Below are 16,714 nucleotides of genomic sequence, written 5' to 3'. Positions count from 1 at the left end.
CAACAAAAATCAGCTCATAAAAGTGTAAGCAAATAAAGCAACAACAAAAAAAATAAAAAAATCTGCTTCTCACCTCCATTACAGGCCACGCCGGCAGTGTGGGTGTTGTCGCAGGCGCCAGTGTTCATGGAGATGTTGCACTGACCAATCCAAGGCTCGGCGCCCACACACTGGATGCCGCTCACCCACGCAATGTACTCGTCGGGCGCCGCCCCGAAATGGGAACCGCCGAACGCTTGCGCAGTGGCACTTCCGGTGAGAGTAAATAGAAAAATAAAACCTCACATTTAAGGAAGTGACTAACGGTAGGGTTGTCTTTGATTTTTTTAATAGCTGCTAAAGTCTGCCTTTATTACGATAGAAAACTGTGCTAATCTGAGAAGCAGTATGTCTTTAAATATCTAGAGTACCTTAGCATAAAGTTCTTTACCTGAGTTTTAGCAGCGTGATTTATAAGACAGTATAGTAGCTTTATCAAAATATTTATCGGTTCATCCATTCATCCATTTATAGTGTTTGTTCCATTCAAGCAAGTGTTGAGGCACCAGGCCCGGAAAATGTCCCTGAGACATACAGAACCTTCGTTGCACTCACGTGCTGTAGCCGAGCTGACGACAGATGACGGCAGCGACGTTGTTGTCGAAGTTGGTGTCACACACTGTCCCCCATCGACCGTTGTACTCTACTTCCACCCTCCCAGAGTCCGGACCTCCTCCGTTTGCAAGTCGCACGGGCAGGTCCATCTCACCCGCTGAGCAGAAAGATAGGGAGAGATTTTTTTAAATATCCATTAACAACCGAGAAGTTAACCCAAAGTGACTTAACATGTATTATAGAAGGACTGACCACTGTCCTGATGAGTTTAGAAATGTTGTGTAAGTGGATGGAATGAATGTTTTAGTGTCCATCTGGCATGTTAAATGATCTGATATTAGGTCCACCTTGTCTTAGATAAGTCGAGGGAATAAAGAGTTTCGCTCTTATCCGTTTGTGGCTTTCTAGCATTTAGGAACACTAAGCACTGCCATTTTGAGCTGAAGTTTTACCAGGGTTATACAGGCTTTAAATATTACACGTCGCCTTACAAAAGCAAAGATGTTAGAAAAATATATTTGATATTATTTACTTTTTAAAGTTTTAAAAAAGTTATCATATTTATTAGTTATGATCATTGTTTCGTACATGATTGTACAATATGAGCTCACAGTTTATGTTGTTTTACATGAAATCCATTTGGAGTTAGTTTCGTAGACCACCTCTTAAATAAGCAATCCTTTGCAGTCTCAGCCAGGTTCAGAAGGGTCATTAAAGATTTCAGTTTCATTCGTAATCAGAAAGAATTTTCCCTCCCAACCTCGCCGCCCTTCCCACCCCCCCTCGTAGTAGTTCGCGAAGATTAAAACGAAAATGTAGCAGGATGGTTGTTTTCCTGCCGACCTGTAAACTAATTTATGAACAACAAAAACTAAATGTGGTGGTGGTGGTAAACAGAGTTCAGGACCCTAATCGATCAAGAGAAATTTCAACTGGCATGCAGGGATGTTTTGAATTCTTAAATTATTATTTTTAATTAAGAAGAAACGTTTTGACTGCCTCAAACAGACTGCAAAGATTGCTTTTTCAGGAGACGGCTCAACACTTACGGTTGGTCAGTCTAGACACGGTTTAACATTTACGATTGGTCAGTCTAGACGCCACTCAACACTTACGATTCTCACATGACACCCCCACGTCTTCCTTGTGGTCGCAGTCATGTTCGCCCCAGCCGTTAAAAGGACACTGGTCAAGAGTTGCCTCGCTTCCTGTGCAGCCGAGGTCATCCATCCAGATAGGACCCCGGCCTGCACCTACATGGGTCAGTATTCTTCCTCCACTAATAAAAGAAAGAAAGAAGTTTTTCAACACCCTGTGTTTTTATGCGCAGTTGGAATGTCAGACGTAAGCCTTCTACTGAAAGAGAGAGAAAATTCAGAAACAAATTACAAACAATGAGCAGTTCCTGTGAAAAATGGTCGCCCTATCCATCTAAACCCATCAGAAGATTGTGTACACTCCCTATTTAAGCCTTCTGCCCGTCACCACCAAAGAAATAATTTCTTTTTCGCGAGCAGATAAATTTTTACGTGATGTAAGTGGAGAGTCAGATGTAAAACAAGTCCTGGTCACTAGCAAACTCACTGACCTGTAACCCAGGGTGCGACACACGATCTGAGCATCAACGGGCTCAAAGTTGTCGTCACAGACAGTACCCCAGTAGTTATTGTACCGCACCTCCACCCGACCCTCGTACATCGACGCTCCGCCGCTAAGGCGAACGACAAAGGGGGCAGGGCTAGTCGGCGCTGAAATGCAAAATAAACAATTTTAGTTGTTTTTGTTCATTTTTTGCTTGTCTTCGCTTGTTCGTTCTTTATTATTTATGTGAAATTATTTAGTTATTTGTTCATTCCCTTTCTTAGGAAAATCAAACTCTGTTTTTAGTGGTGAATAATAATTCACCTTTATATCCATCCCCACCAAACCTTTATTTTTTTTTTTTATCGTCATTTTGTTAAATTGTGTATTCATTTGCTCGCTTAACTCTTTTTCAAATTAAACACAATCTTAAGTCGTTAGAAATAATTAACATTAATATTTTTATCCCTGGTCATTCCCTTCTCTCTTTTGTCTTCCGCTGAAAACTTCTTTTGTCTTGTTAAAACTCATTACTAAAATGGAGATATTAAAACATGTAAGGCAAGGCAAGAACACAAAGGTCGGTCATATTTCATTATTTAGCATATTTACTTCGAAAATAGTTTCCTTGAGCAGCTTGCTCTTTTTCTTCCATTACAATGAACAATAAAAATTTTATAGTTTAATTTTCTAAACAGGGCTAAATGGGGCCCTTCAATGATAATTTATTGTTTTAGTTGCCTGAATTATGCTTTTAAGCTAATGTTCATTTCCGATTTGCTAATTTCTTGCATTTAGCAAATATATATATATACAATTCTCGTTTTCTTTTCTAGTTTTTCTTTGTTGTTGATGTAATCTAACAGCTGAAAGATGTAATTATGTAAGTTTTCTTCTCTGTAATCTACTCAAATTTTCCCGGACAAACGGCCTTTGAACTCACGTGTCATGCACAGCAGACCAGCGTCTTCGGAGTGGTCGCAGTCGTTGTAGCCGAAGGGCTTGTGCCTGCATTTGTCCAGGTTTGTCTCGTTGCCAAGGCAATCCACCTCGTCCAGCCAGATCTGACCACTTCCTTGGCCGTAGTAAGCGTTTGCCATTGGCACAGGAACGACACTGTTGTGTGACAAAGTTAAAAACAACAGAACTGTCATTGGCTGTCATCTTGGAACTTCAATGAACACAAGAAGCTTACGACAGTTCGGCAACTAAGGCAGTAAACACACATGAGCTTATCAACCTTTCAGTGATGCACAAGCAATGGCTCTGTCAATAAAACACCAACTACAAAATAATAAATGTAAATCGAGTATTCTTTGCTGCTTCATAATTCCAGGGAGTCCAGTAAGCGTTTTCTCAACTCTCTTGACAAGAAAACAAGCTAATAAAGACTCAAGGTGCACAAGATAAGTAGTCGAGACCCTTACTTTGTCAACCCCAGCTGGTTGCAGGTTACCCGAGCCTCTTTGATACCCCAGCTGTCGTCACACAACGTCCCCCAGAAACCGTTGTGCTGAATTTCAACACGACCTTGGTGGTCATCTCCTCCAACCAAGCGAATCTGGGTGATGGTTGGAATCACTGCAATGTTAGTGAAGGGAGGGGAAGTTTTTGAAAAACTTTTTTAAAAATAAAACATTTATTTTCCATTAACACATTACAGGCTTAACACGTTATATGTTTAAGGTCTTGGCTGCTTGTTCGTATTTAATTATTAAAACACACAAATCAGCGCAATGAAGTTTTTATTTCTCTTTTTAATTTTCTTGTTCATTTCATTTGTCTGTCTGCTATTTTGCCTGCTCTTAAGATTAATTTCATTAATGAGAATTCTGAGAGGGGTATACTCGGTCCGCAAGCAACGGCGACATCCTCGCTGTGGTCGCAGTTGTTGGTGCCGAGCTGCCGATGTTTGCAGGCGTCCAGGTTGGTTTCGTTGCCGACGCAGTCAACGTCGTCCATCCAGATGATACCCGTGCCCGGCGGGTACGTGCCAATAGGCAGCATCCGTGGCAGCCCGCTGTGGGTACAGAGGATACGAAAAAGCGGAGACATGGTCAGACAAGGGTCACTATCTCTTTGTCTTTCTATCCACCAAAACTTGGAAAAATGTTTCACGATTTTGTTCTTTTTCATTTATTCTTCTGTCAATAGTGCATACCTGTTTTGTCTTTAAAGCAGTTATAATAAACATGCACGAGCTATAATCATTAAGGACCAAATTACAATAACTGAAATAGCAAAATGTTTAGTGCAGCAGAGCTTACTTACCCAGTGATTCCCAACATGGCGCACACAACTTGGGCGTCAACGTCACTAAAGTAGTCGTCGCACACGGTGCCCCACTGGTTGTTAAAGTTGACCTCCAGTCGCCCCTCCGTTGCATTGCCCCCGACCAGGCGGGCTGTCATGTTGCCGCTTGCTGGGGTAACTAAACCATAGAGACAAAACAAGAATATCAGAAGGTTGTTGTAAACAAAATAGGCACCAACATACCACTGAAGAATGCATGAAACATTGCGAAACTCTCTAAGGTGAGGACGGTTTTGGCAGGCACAAATATATTAAGTAGATACCCAAGATAAAGATGGCGCAGTTGATGAGATGAGATGAACATACAGATCCAGTAGAAAAAAGGTCAAAGAAAGTAAGGTCTGGTATTCAATTGTTACCGCGTGCAAAGGTTTAAATCGGCAAAGACTGATTTCATTTCAAGATTTTGTCAGCGGCAAAGAAATCTTGTTGCAGAGGTTCATGATATCAGACTAAGATTTTCGCCAGGAGATGATATTTTGAATATCTCATTTTAAGACAAGTTGTAAAGGAAGGTTGCCTACTGGTTCGTTTGTGTTTGTGTTGAACAATGTATAATTAACCAGTCCATTCCGTTTGCCAGTCTCCTGTGTCATAAGGTGTGCCCAATCTGTTCAAATCTCTGACTGTCCAGTATGTCTATCCAATCTGTCTGGATGTCTGTCCAGTTTGTCGAATCTGTCTGTCAGTTACTCACGTCCGCCTGTTAGTTATTTTGTACAGACGATCTAAATGACGATGTTGCATTTCAAATGCCTGTGCACCTACAAGAGAAGGAGGGAATTGGAGTTGTACACCCAGCCAGCAACGAAGGCTATATCATGGCAACTATGAACCTCAAGCCTTCAGATAACACTTTACAGATGTTATTACAGATGTCCTCACCTCACATCACCTCACAGAGTATACTACAGATGTTGTCAGTTATCAATAAAGATGTCGCCTCACCATCACTACAAATGATGCCGACATCCTCCGAATGATCGCAGTTGCTGACGCCTATGGGATCGTGGAGGCAGTTCATGAGACTGCTCTCGTTTCCCAAGCACCGCACGTTGTCCAGCAGGATAGGACCCTGTCCCTGTCCGAATGGCGCTCCATACACGGCCATCGCCGCATATCTGCAACGAACTTTGTTTCAAAAGGAATGACGGGAAAACAAGAATAACTCTCAAAAGGAACTCTAATTGTGTAGTTGCCTTTTTTCCTCTCTTCCCTTACAAACTCCATCACCATAACCATCAAACGTCTACCACCACCATCATCAAAGCCAGATTTGTTTTGGGTAACAAAAGATGTCTCTCACGATGGGTATCTCAGCTGCCGGCAGACGACTTTGGCTGCATTGTTGTTGAAGTAGTCATCACACACGGTGCCCCAATTACCATTCACCCGGATTTCCAGCCGACCTCTGTCAAATCGGGTACGATGAACACCCGACAGGCGAAAAGCTACAGGTACTGAGATAGAAAAATCCGCCATCAAAACTTTCAGCAAATAGCTTGGGTGGCTTTAAAAATGTTTTTGCTTTAAACTATTTTCTTTTGAGTAAGTCAAAGAGATCCAATAGCTTATCGATTGACATTCTTTGTGATCGTAAACACGTGACATGTGAGGACTGGAGGACACACACTAATAACAGAAAGAGTTGAAAGATAGAGATATGAAGGTAGTAACGCTTTTAGATACTCGCCTCTGAACATCGTCATGCTCACAGAAAGAGGACAACAACACAGAGCTCTCAGAAAGTTTCATGGATACGTTTATGTTGTGAAGACCCTCAGCCAATGGGAGGGCTTACAACAGAGGTCAGTTAGTCATATCGTGATGTCACGATTTTGACCTCTAGCTGTGCATCTGTCTGTGATGTTTGTAGGCTTGTATCTTGAGAATGGAAGCGGGTTATTTATCCAGATTTGATGAAAGAATATCTTGCACTAAACATTACACACTTTCGAATAACGTTTTGCACTCTACTAGTCCTTTAAATGCAGTTCCTTTATCCTTGGTCATACTAACTTGGATTACAGATGATGCCAACATCATCTCTGTGAGTGCAGTCGTGATTGTAGTAGCCTTTGTTTCCACACTGCTGTAAGTTGGTCTCACTTCCGGAACAGCGCACATCATCCAGCAAGATGCTGCCTTGACCAGGGCCGTAAAATGAGGGCGGCATTACCGTAACACCGGGACTGGAAAACGCATTCATTAGGTTTTCAAACGATAATTTCACTCCATGGTTGAAAGGAGAAAAGAAGATTTTAAGGTATAAATGGACAGAGAAAGTATAGAAGAAAATTTTTAACTAGATAATATGAGACTACATCTTAAAAAATGAACCATGGGAAGTGTACCATAAAGGGCACTCACCTGTTGAAACCCAGCATCCTGCAGGCCACCTGAGCTTCCTTCTGCCCGAAGCCGTGGGTGCAGACGGTGCTCCAGGAGCCGTTGTAGAAGACCTCCAACCGACCCTCCGATGTGCTGGAGCCGTTCACCAGTCGCGCCTTGAGTGAAGTTGCTGGACAGGAGACCGCCATGTTATACTGTGCTCATTGTTTAGCTGGAGTCTTAGACGTATGTATGTTATCACACAGTATAGATAAGTAGTCCCACAGCATAGACACGTAGTCACACAGATCTTGTCACTTAATCATTAGAAAAAATTAGCATCCCTACAGTGATACTTTACGCAAAACTGTTACCCATTAGTTATAATTAAAAAAAACCTTGCACCAGCGTAGGTCCTTATGCAAAGAATAGATAAGTCAGAAGATCCCACTGCCTTGACAGTGAGCCTACCGGAAGTGGTGGGGCCCTGACACAGTACGCCCACGTCCTCGGAGTGGCCGCAGTCGGTGGTGCCGATGGGCGCAAAGCCGCACTGGAAGATGTTGGTCTCGTCGCCTTGACAGTCGACCTCGTCCAGCAGGATCGACATCGCAAACTGCTGCCACTGCCGTAGTAGTGGGTGCCCCTCACCGTAGCAACGGTCCTGTCATCAGAAAATGTGGCTGTTTCTCTTGCTTTTGTTACTGCTCTCGTCATCTATCATTGTCCTTCTCTTCATCCCCATTAATACAGTCTTACCCTCTCTTTTCGACGCTCTTAACAGCTGTTGGGTGAGCAAAGGGATTTTCTAGAGACAAGATGTACGCAGTCACCGTAGCTGTCCATCCATTTAGGGATCCTATTTTATTTCTAAAACGCTGAAGTATCCAAATTAGTTCTTAAAATTTTATTATTATTGTTATTAGATTTATATTATTTGTTGTTGTCTTAAAGTTTTGACCTACTGCAGTTGTTACTATTCGTGTTGTGTCGTCAACTCTCGATGGTGTGACTTACGTGTTGAAGCCCATCATGCGGCACACCACAGCGGCAGCCTTGTCGTTGAAGTGGTCGTCGCACACGGTACCCCAGCCAGTGCCATTGTAGTACACTTCCACCCGACCTTCGTAAGGAGTAGGGCCCACCAGACGTATACTCGTGATGTCGTTAATGTTCCCCGCTGTAGAAACACCAGCTCGTTACACAAGTCTTTGGTGTGGATCACGTGTGAAGTTGTATTACTTTACTATCGCTTAGAAGAAGGAAACGTTAGTAATACAAAATGAACTTTTGCAGACATTGTGAACCATGCAATTAACACAAAATTTACCTTTCTGGTTATTAAACTAAACCTACACTTGCAGTTAATGCACAAATTTATTAGGTCAGAATAAAGTTTACACTAGTAAGTAAGGAAAGATTTTTTTTCTTTTTAACTTCGTTAAAATTCCTTTTACTCTTAGAGTTCATACGAGACCCATGTTAAAAGGTGTAACATGAAACTTACGAGTACAAACTACTCCTGCGTCCTCGTAGTGCCGGCACTTGGTGACTCCGTAAGCAGAGTGCCGACAGTTAGCAATGTTGGCTTCAGTCCCTGTACAGGCCAAGTCAGTGATCCAGACAGGACCATCACCAGCCCCGAACACAGCACTCCCTACCGCCAAGGGGGTCGAACTGTAAAACACTTTGTGCATTAGAATGCATCCATTATGGGTGAAGTGGACTGGACTAGACTAGGAGGACGGCCACTACAATGTTTTATACGGTACGGTATGTGTGATAAATTATTATTGTGTTGCAGTACGGCGTCTTCCGGTGATAATGCAACATAAAGATAGTGGACAAAGTTGAAAAACGTTTTACATTTCGTTAAGATACAAAATCTAGTAACGGCAGCGTGTTAAAGGGCTAAAGGGGTGTAAATTCTTTTCTAGGACAAGATGACATTTTCGTACACCTGGGTGAATACTGTTCCTTCGTTCTAGATGTACAAGCCTAAAAGTTTAACCATGGACACAGAAGGGTACGTTTGCGTTGTAAAAGCCAAATAAGAAATTTTGGGTCCATTTGCAATAAGGCGCGTCTGTGTAAGTCGCACTTTTTTGACAACTTTCTGTGTCTTGTTGTGCTTGGAGGTGTGTATCTCAAGAACAAAATGAAAGGTATTCAAGAGTATCTTGCACTGAGTTTACCTAATCGTTATGAAAAAAAACTCTGCCCTCCTCTAGTCATGTAAAGTCTAGCTGATTTAAAACAGTCAAAGTTCAGAGATAAGCAACATTCAGCCACAGCTTGAAAATGATCAAACTTGGTTTGTTGAAAGTACGATAAGATCAGTCAGTCGGATGATTTGTTATACTCAAGGTGCACACAATACTTTGGAAAACATGATCACAGTCACAAGCCAAACACATCAAAGGATTTGTTGAAAGTAAGGCTAAGTTAAAGCCATCATAACCTGTTAAAGCCCAGCTGATTGCAGACGACCCGAGCGTCGTTCACGTCGAAGTGGTCGTCACAGATGGTGCCCCAAGTGTTGTTGTATTGTACTAGGACTGTGCCCTGCCAGGGTGGCTGAGCAGTCCGTGTTTTAAGGCTAATCGTAAGTCCACTGTAGCCTGCACATCAACAGTTTAGAAAACTGTTTAAAGGTTGTAAATGCTGTAAAATATTGTAAACCCTGCTGTTAGGCCAGTGCTAATATATGTCAACTATCATGCATGGCCTCGCTTGACCTTAGTCAATTAGAATTATTAGAATATTTAGTATAAGAGCTCTTACGTGTGTGTGTGTGTGTGATCCACAAGGAAAGAGACAAGCGAAAGAGAGAGAGAGAGAGACAGAGAGATGGCAGAGACGGCGGTGCAAGATCCCCACCACCCGCATATTTCACAATGTTCACCAGTGTGAATTCATACTTCCCACATTTCTAAATCCTTCGAGTCCTTCCCAGAAGACTTGACCAGCGCTTACGTACCGGCTTGACAGTCCACCCACACTTGTTGATTCGCAGGACAGATGAAGTTGGTTTTGCTGTAGCGGCAGCCGGACAGGGTGGATTCGGTACCCACACACACCACGTTGTCCAGTACAGTGGGAGACTCGATTGCACTTTGACCTGTTGTGATGATAGCGTTCGATCTGCAACAAAATCCTGTCATGCTTTGTTTGCCTTCGATCTTGTAAAACACACTTTTGGCGATTTTCTATACTTACTATCACTCCTGCGTTACCCTTGGCAAGGAGTAACACGAGTTAAATACATTTTGGCGACTAGAAAATGACCTGTCATCTTGATTGTCTTTTGGACAGGAGAGTCACTTGTTAAATATATGTTATCTGCTTTTTTACGACCAAGATCGTGGTTACTCGTGAAATAAGTTCTCGTCTGCGTCTTTGTTTTTTAATGTGTTGCATTATTCTTACTGAACTGAATGAATTATGTATGTAAGTTTGAAAAACATGGAAAATTGCCCTTTCCCGTGAGCAATTATAATCTCATTCAAAATGAAGCTTTATATAAATATTCTGAGTACAAACAGTTGAAAGCATTGACAGTGTGAAAAATACACTGAAGGGTTAATCTTTGTCTCTTGAACAGGACTGGGCAAGTAAACAAGACTAAAAGCAACAAGCTACAAAAATGTTCACTGACGTGTTCAGACCCAGTTCGTTGCACACCACCATGGCTATGGCGTTGGTAGCGTTGTGGTCACAGATAACTCCTTGCTGACCATTCACGGACACAATTAGCCTCCTTTGCTGCCTCCTCCTTCGATCATACTGATGATGTGGTCCCCGCCGCCAATAGCTGTTTCACACACACACACACTGTATAATTCTTGTTTATATTGCTGGGAAATTGCATATAAAATTAACCTAAAGTAAAAGTGAAATTAAAAAATGAAATGAACATGCATGAAAGTAATATAAAATAAACATAAGTGAACTTGAGCATCACTTCACAAAAGTGTTCCCAGGCCTCCAGAAATGAATGTGAACATGAAATAAAACCGAAAATGAGATAAACAGAAAATGACATGAAAAATATGAAATTAAGCATTCAAGGCAATCGAAGATACGTGAAACTGAATACGAAATTAATTCAAAATGAAATGAATGGCTAGACAGACTGGTTGACACATTTATGAATGGAAGAATTTCTAGATAGGATTGTACAGAGGAAGACTTGAAAAAAAATAGACTTGGAAAAAGATAAGATTAGTTAAACAACAGTGATGCCTGTATTGTACCTGTACAGGATACCGACGCATCGTTGGCGTGAGTACAGTCGCTCACCCCCCAAGGTTTTCGCGAGCAGTTCAACAAGCTGACCTCTGATCCTGTACAGCCGAGGTCGTCTAGCCAGATAGGACCTCCTCCCCCTTGGTATAGATTGTACATAATGTTGGCACCTCTAGACACATGAACATGAATTAGACCTGTTTCCATGTGTTTTTTCTTTGTGTTTAGCGAAAGACCTTGCAGAAGTCAATGATCTTCTATAACACAGTCAGTAAGATCCTAAGTAAAATTTATTATCATCCTTACTTTGGTAGCTGCAGAATGAATAACCTTCAAAACTTCCCTCTCTTGCAGAATTGTGAGGAGTGGATTTGGCGGGTACTCATGGGCAAATAAGACACTGTTTCGTTAATATAGGGCGGGGGAAGAGTAGTGGTATTAAAAAATTGTCGATAAATGTTCTTCAAATTGAAATTTTAAAAATCCTCAACTCACCCTCCATATCCCAGCATTCTGCAAACCACTTGTGCGTCCTCCGGTCCAAACCTGTGAGAGCAGATGGTCCCCCAATGTCCGAACACCTGGATCTCCACCCGACCCTGGTACTTGTTTATCCCGCCAGCCAGACGCACCTGCAAATTCACTTCCCCCTCTTGCGAGGGATGAATTTAAAAAATCAGTGTCTTAATGGATGCTTTCTGGCTACAACCATCGTAACTATTTCATTTAATAGGTCAGAATTCATATAAGACAATTTACCTTTATTGTATTTGCATTATAGCTATGACCAGTGAGATTCTAGAAAAGGTCTTTCTCTCTGTTTCATAATTTGGTAACAATGTTATCAATGGCATGTACAACGGTAGTTCTTTCGAGCTGAGAAAAAGTTCTGAACCAAAGAAACTTAAACCGAAACATTTGTCTCTTGCCTAGTGGCATCCTACCACGCAACAGCATGAACCACCTCTTAATTATTGAAACATTGTTGATAATCTCGCCGACTTTGTTGACATAGTCATTATAGTTCCCGCAACCATATTCACTAGCCTCGTTCTAGTAGTTAATTGTGAAAAAAAAAATTGCCTGGAAGCAGTCCAGTAATACATGTCCGTGATAATACGTTTCATTTTTGCGAAGCATGAACTTAGGTGAGACTGCGCATGTCCGGTGATTTAAAATGTGCCATGTGTTCTCCTGTGCTCGAGTGTCAGGTACTTATTGGCAGTTTGTTGTTGTTAGCGAAAGTATTCTGGACGAACTCAGATAAGTCTTGAAAGCAATTCTGCAGGGCTGCAGGAAATGTACTAAGTTCACTTACTCACTGGAAGGGAAGAAAAGAATGCTTAGCTTCTTTGAGTAAAGCGGGTAATTAGCTTACGCGGTGGGGTCACGCAGATGACCCCTGCGTTTTGCTGTGGACCGCAGTTGTTCTGCATGAATGGTCTGTGGAGGCAAACGTCGATGGACGACTCGTTGCCTTTGCAGCGTACATCGTCCAAAATGATGAGCACATTCGGGTCAGTCGTGCCATTAGAAAAATATCCGCCAGTTGTAGGCACGCCAATGGTTCTGGGTATGGTGGAAATATGGATGAAGACAAAAAGATACAAGAATTGGATTACATTAGACTGGATAGCTCAGGAAATATATATATATATTAAAAAAACAGGTGAAGATAATCAATGAAAACAAGAACTTATTTCAAGTTATTTGTTACTTCCCCTTTTTTCTTTCAGTTTTTTGCAGCATTTCATTATCACACTTTTCTAAATTCATATCTTTAAGTGTCACTTTACACCGACCTGATTTGACAAAATCACAAAATATAACGACATTTATTTTCATATGCGTTCATATCTTAAAACATTACTCAACCTCTCCGCAGTAAAGAAAAGTTATTTATTGTTCTAAATATAACGTACCACTGATTTGTACAGTAAAACAGTAAGTAGTTTATTTAGTGCAATAGCGTTCATTCTCCTTTATGAAGTTATCTATTTCGACAACCCATTTTCAGACATCACTACAAGCACAGACTTTTCTTAATTCCTGTGAATTCCAAGCACAGATAATAGAAAATGTTTTCTTTAAAATCCTACCCTGTAAAGTTCAGTTGGTTGCAGAGGACCTGAGCAGCATGGAAGTCCCATCCGTCATCACAGACCGACCCCCAGAACCCGTTGTTCCAGACTCGTACCTGACCTTCTCTTTCGTTTGACCCGCCAACCAGCTTAACGGGGTTGGCTTGGGCATCAACACCTGTAAACACAGAGATGTGGCTTGATCAAGCAAACATATTAAACAAAAGGAAAAATAGATGATTAATAGTATTCTTTGTTGAGTATTTTTAGCGCATAATATTATCTTATACAATGTTTCATAGCATTGTTTCATTTTGTTTACATCAGCGTCAGTAGTTTTAAAGTTGTTATGTCTTCAGTATTGCTTCTTTGAGATGAAATTTTTGTAGATTTATCAAACATAGACATCATAACATAAATTGAAGATAGAAGACAGAAGAAAGAAAAGATGGAGAGAGAGGAAAAATGAAGAATACTTGGATCACAGTCCACGCCGGCGTCCTCATTGTGGTCACAGTTGCTGACCCCCCAGGGGCTGTGTGTGCACTGGGTGAGGTTGCCCTCCGTACCTATACAGTACACGTCATCCAGCAGGACTGCCCCAGTCCCGCGACCGTAGTAAGAGTTTGTTCGGGGTATGATTCGACTTCTGTACACAGACATATTGTTGTTTACCCCATGAGGTAAACACAAGAAAATCACAAAACATACGAATATAAGAAATACAAGACACCCATTTATTCGATATAAGAATTCTGTATGAACACTATTCGAAACACCTTTAAAAACGAAAAGTATTTGACTTCTCAGTTGAGTTATGACTGTCTCAGGAAAGACCTTGACCATGCAGTTGTGCATTTGTTTTTTTTATATTTGATTGTTGAGCCTGTCGCCGCCATTGAAAACGACATGACTGCAGCAAGCCAATCATCAGTTATCTGTCGACCTTGTGCTCTGTAAAGTCAGTGTTGTTGTCTGTTCACCCCTGTCGACATTCGTACCCACCCTGTGAATCCCAACTGTCGACACACCACTGTGGCCTCCTCCAGTCCCCAGCCGTCGTCACACACCGAACCTGTATCGCAACAGATCAGGGTCGAAAATTTGTAACAGTGCAACGAGCGGGGAAGGAAAGAAAGGCCTTAGAAGTGATTCTAGTCTGCAAAGATATTTTGACCAGCGAGCGATTGACACATATTCTTGATAGAAAAGAAATTTTCGAAAGGCTAGCAGTCAGGCAGACAGGCAGGCATAATAACTCGTTACACACGGGAGCGCTCGTGCACACAAACTCACACATTCACGCACCCATGCATAGTTACCCGCGGTCATACATACACTTAAGTAAACAAACACACAGAGATTATTGCACCCAATGAGCACAACATACTTGTGCTCGCAGACTACTCACCCCATGTGTTGTTGTAAGATATCAACACGGTTCCTTTGTAGCGTGCATTTTGTCCGTACAGCATGACTGTCCCATCTTGACCTGAAAGCGGAGCATTGACTGAGCTAAAATAAACCATGGAGTGATGTTGATTCTTGAATTAAATATTTGTTTTCTAAAATTCGTTAGCTGATACAAACCATACAACACAAGATCTATTGGTGTGTGTGTGAAATATACAGTTATTTATAAGAACATAAGTGAACAATTTAAGACATATATAAAAAAAATGTAATGAACCATTCTTGCTCCTATGATGTATAATAAATACTGTATAAAGTGCATGTGAGCCTGTTTGTGGTGTGTAAATTATATAAGTGAGTGGGTGAGAGAGCGTTCGTGTGTCAAACATTTATAAAGTAGCACGCAACAACCTTCAGAGACCCAAACGTACACAAGCTTGTCACCAACATAATTATAACGACGCGCGCGTGTGTTCCTCTACTCACGTTGTTTCCATCAACAGAAGATTTATCAAAGGACATTACACAGTAACCTAGAAACGATGTATTACTCACCTCGACAGCACAAACATCGCAGAATGATGATCAGCAAGATCTGTCTGAACGTCACTGAAATCCCCATGGTCTCCGCCCCAAGTTCGTTCTCTACTGTGACGTACACATGTTTGTCAACTCCGTCACTGCTTACTCACTGTTGTCACGGTTGGCTGGTCTGCAAAACTTATCCAGTTTATAAAAATTATTTGTGATAGCATTGATATGTAATGTCACTGGTTTAAGTCATGTTAATGGAGTATAAAAATATTTTAACATCGTTCCCATCCTCAATATCATTAATACTACATTTTGCTTTGTTATGTAATACTGTCATATATTTACTTTTATTCAAGCTCTGTGTGCAGCTCATTTATTTAAGTTTTATGTGAGGAAATTGCATGGGTGAACTGCTTATTGTGTATTATTCAATTTCTCCATACCCCTCAAGGGGTGAATGAATACAAATATCTAATGACGACTTCTGACGTTCTCACGGGATCTCGGCCTCAGCTCGAGATTCTCTTGATTTTGACCTGCAGTTCAGTATCCGTGCCTCATTAACTTGCTCCTATTAAACACATGCATTCACAACTCCTACAGAACAGCTTGACGACGACAGTTTACAGTGTGCCCCAGTATAAACAGAGGAAGAAATATGTAGACGTAGTTCGCTTTTAAAAAAAATCTTCTTACGAAATTACTTGCAAAAATATCTACAGTATAATTTGTCTTCTTTCTCATCAACAATACACCCATTTCTCTCAAACTCCTTCTTTTGTAATCGTTTGTAACTTAAATAGATGCGGTGTGCAGTTATATCGTAATGTTAGCGATGCAATGCAGTCCAATTTAACTGTAATATGACAGTTACATAGTAGCCTCAATGCAGCTAAAATCGCGAACTGAAATACAGCTATGACTTCTTCCCTCTTAACTTGTTCTATGGATGAGATTCTGCACAGAAGTGTTCCCGTTTTGCCTAATGTTTATATATTTTATGTTATTCAGTTTACTTACCAATGACACTATGACCAAGAAGTTACGTAGCTATGAACCTGGGACCCGAAAATAACGACTTCACAGTACAAACCACAGCAGTTTTCTCAAAATCTTCCACATCGCATTCGACAACCCACCTTATCACTTGATACACACAGCACACTGTCAGACTGCCCTGCGCAGTCTAATGTGTAAAGGGTATTAAAATGACATGGAAAGTAACTTACCCAAGAAAGACAATTTTCCGCAATTCCGGAATGTAATACGTCCAGAACAATTCATACAATCACGAGAGGAAACATAAACACCTCTAAAACAATTTCAGTGACTTGGTCAGATATTAATTCTATACTTTCAGAATCGACATGACAATCTTTTTCTCCGGTAATCTACACCTTTGATAAGGGGTGTCTGCGTTATTAACCTTCACAAACCTTGTGAATGGTATGAAGATGGTGGAGCAAGTGTACTAACTGGAGTCTTAGTGATTAAAAAAAAAAATACAAACTGTATCGTTCCCGGTGCTTGTAGCAGATGATTACTGATCCTGACCCCTGGATGTGATAAGCTGAATTATCCGCCCCCAGGGACAGTGCTCGGTTAGAGACGGAGCTACA

General features: G+C 41.3%; 3 protein-coding genes across 8 annotated transcripts in view; all 3 read right to left on the bottom strand.

Annotated features, from left to right (window-relative positions):
* The window catches only part of LOC112574966 (deleted in malignant brain tumors 1 protein-like), a 21,081-nt gene extending 13,109 nt beyond the window's left edge, over nt 1-7,972 (bottom strand). The window contains exons 1-14 of the mRNA XM_025256418.1: nt 7,837-7,972; nt 7,291-7,483; nt 6,859-7,009; nt 6,508-6,680; nt 5,795-5,948; nt 5,437-5,609; nt 4,447-4,606; nt 4,023-4,195; nt 3,603-3,756; nt 3,119-3,291; nt 2,183-2,342; nt 1,710-1,873; nt 595-751; nt 74-249 (exon numbers count right to left, since the gene is read on the bottom strand). Coding sequence (XP_025112203.1) covers nt 74-249; nt 595-751; nt 1,710-1,873; nt 2,183-2,342; nt 3,119-3,291; nt 3,603-3,756; nt 4,023-4,195; nt 4,447-4,606; nt 5,437-5,609; nt 5,795-5,948; nt 6,508-6,680; nt 6,859-7,009; nt 7,291-7,429 — 2,107 coding nt within the window. The 5' untranslated portion in view covers nt 7,430-7,483; nt 7,837-7,972. The remainder of the gene's footprint in view (nt 1-73; nt 250-594; nt 752-1,709; nt 1,874-2,182; nt 2,343-3,118; nt 3,292-3,602; nt 3,757-4,022; nt 4,196-4,446; nt 4,607-5,436; nt 5,610-5,794; nt 5,949-6,507; nt 6,681-6,858; nt 7,010-7,290; nt 7,484-7,836) is intronic.
* Nucleotides 7,833-10,509, bottom strand: LOC112575755 (scavenger receptor cysteine-rich type 1 protein M130-like). The gene is made up of 5 exons (XM_025257762.1): nt 10,478-10,509; nt 9,800-9,963; nt 9,281-9,440; nt 8,327-8,496; nt 7,833-7,999 (listed from the first exon to the last, which is right to left on the bottom strand). The coding sequence occupies exons 1-5, from the start codon at nt 10,507-10,509 to the stop codon at nt 7,833-7,835; spliced, it is 693 nt and encodes a 230-aa protein (XP_025113547.1).
* On the bottom strand, nt 9,828-16,714 carry LOC112574967 (neurotrypsin-like). Of its 6 annotated transcripts, none has more exons than XM_025256424.1 (11): nt 16,606-16,714; nt 15,117-15,273; nt 14,560-14,640; nt 14,154-14,223; nt 13,625-13,797; nt 13,167-13,326; nt 12,446-12,636; nt 11,563-11,719; nt 11,076-11,239; nt 10,478-10,633; nt 9,828-9,963 (listed from the first exon to the last, which is right to left on the bottom strand). In XM_025256424.1, exons 2-10 carry the CDS (start codon nt 15,181-15,183, stop codon nt 10,572-10,574), a joined length of 1,125 nt encoding a protein of 374 aa, XP_025112209.1. In that variant the 5' UTR covers nt 15,184-15,273; nt 16,606-16,714; the 3' UTR covers nt 9,828-9,963; nt 10,478-10,571. The 6 variants fall into 6 exon arrangements, with proteins under 6 accessions (XP_025112209.1, XP_025112206.1, XP_025112207.1 ...); XM_025256421.1 differs by having other exon boundaries at nt 15,117-15,281; nt 16,606-16,677; XM_025256422.1 differs by lacking the exon at nt 16,606-16,714 and adding an exon at nt 16,325-16,561.

This window comes from Pomacea canaliculata, linkage group LG11 (genome assembly GCF_003073045.1).
Source record: "Pomacea canaliculata isolate SZHN2017 linkage group LG11, ASM307304v1, whole genome shotgun sequence".
Lineage (NCBI taxonomy): Eukaryota > Metazoa > Mollusca > Gastropoda > Architaenioglossa > Ampullariidae > Pomacea > Pomacea canaliculata.
This window is presented reverse-complemented; position numbering and strand designations above follow the sequence as displayed.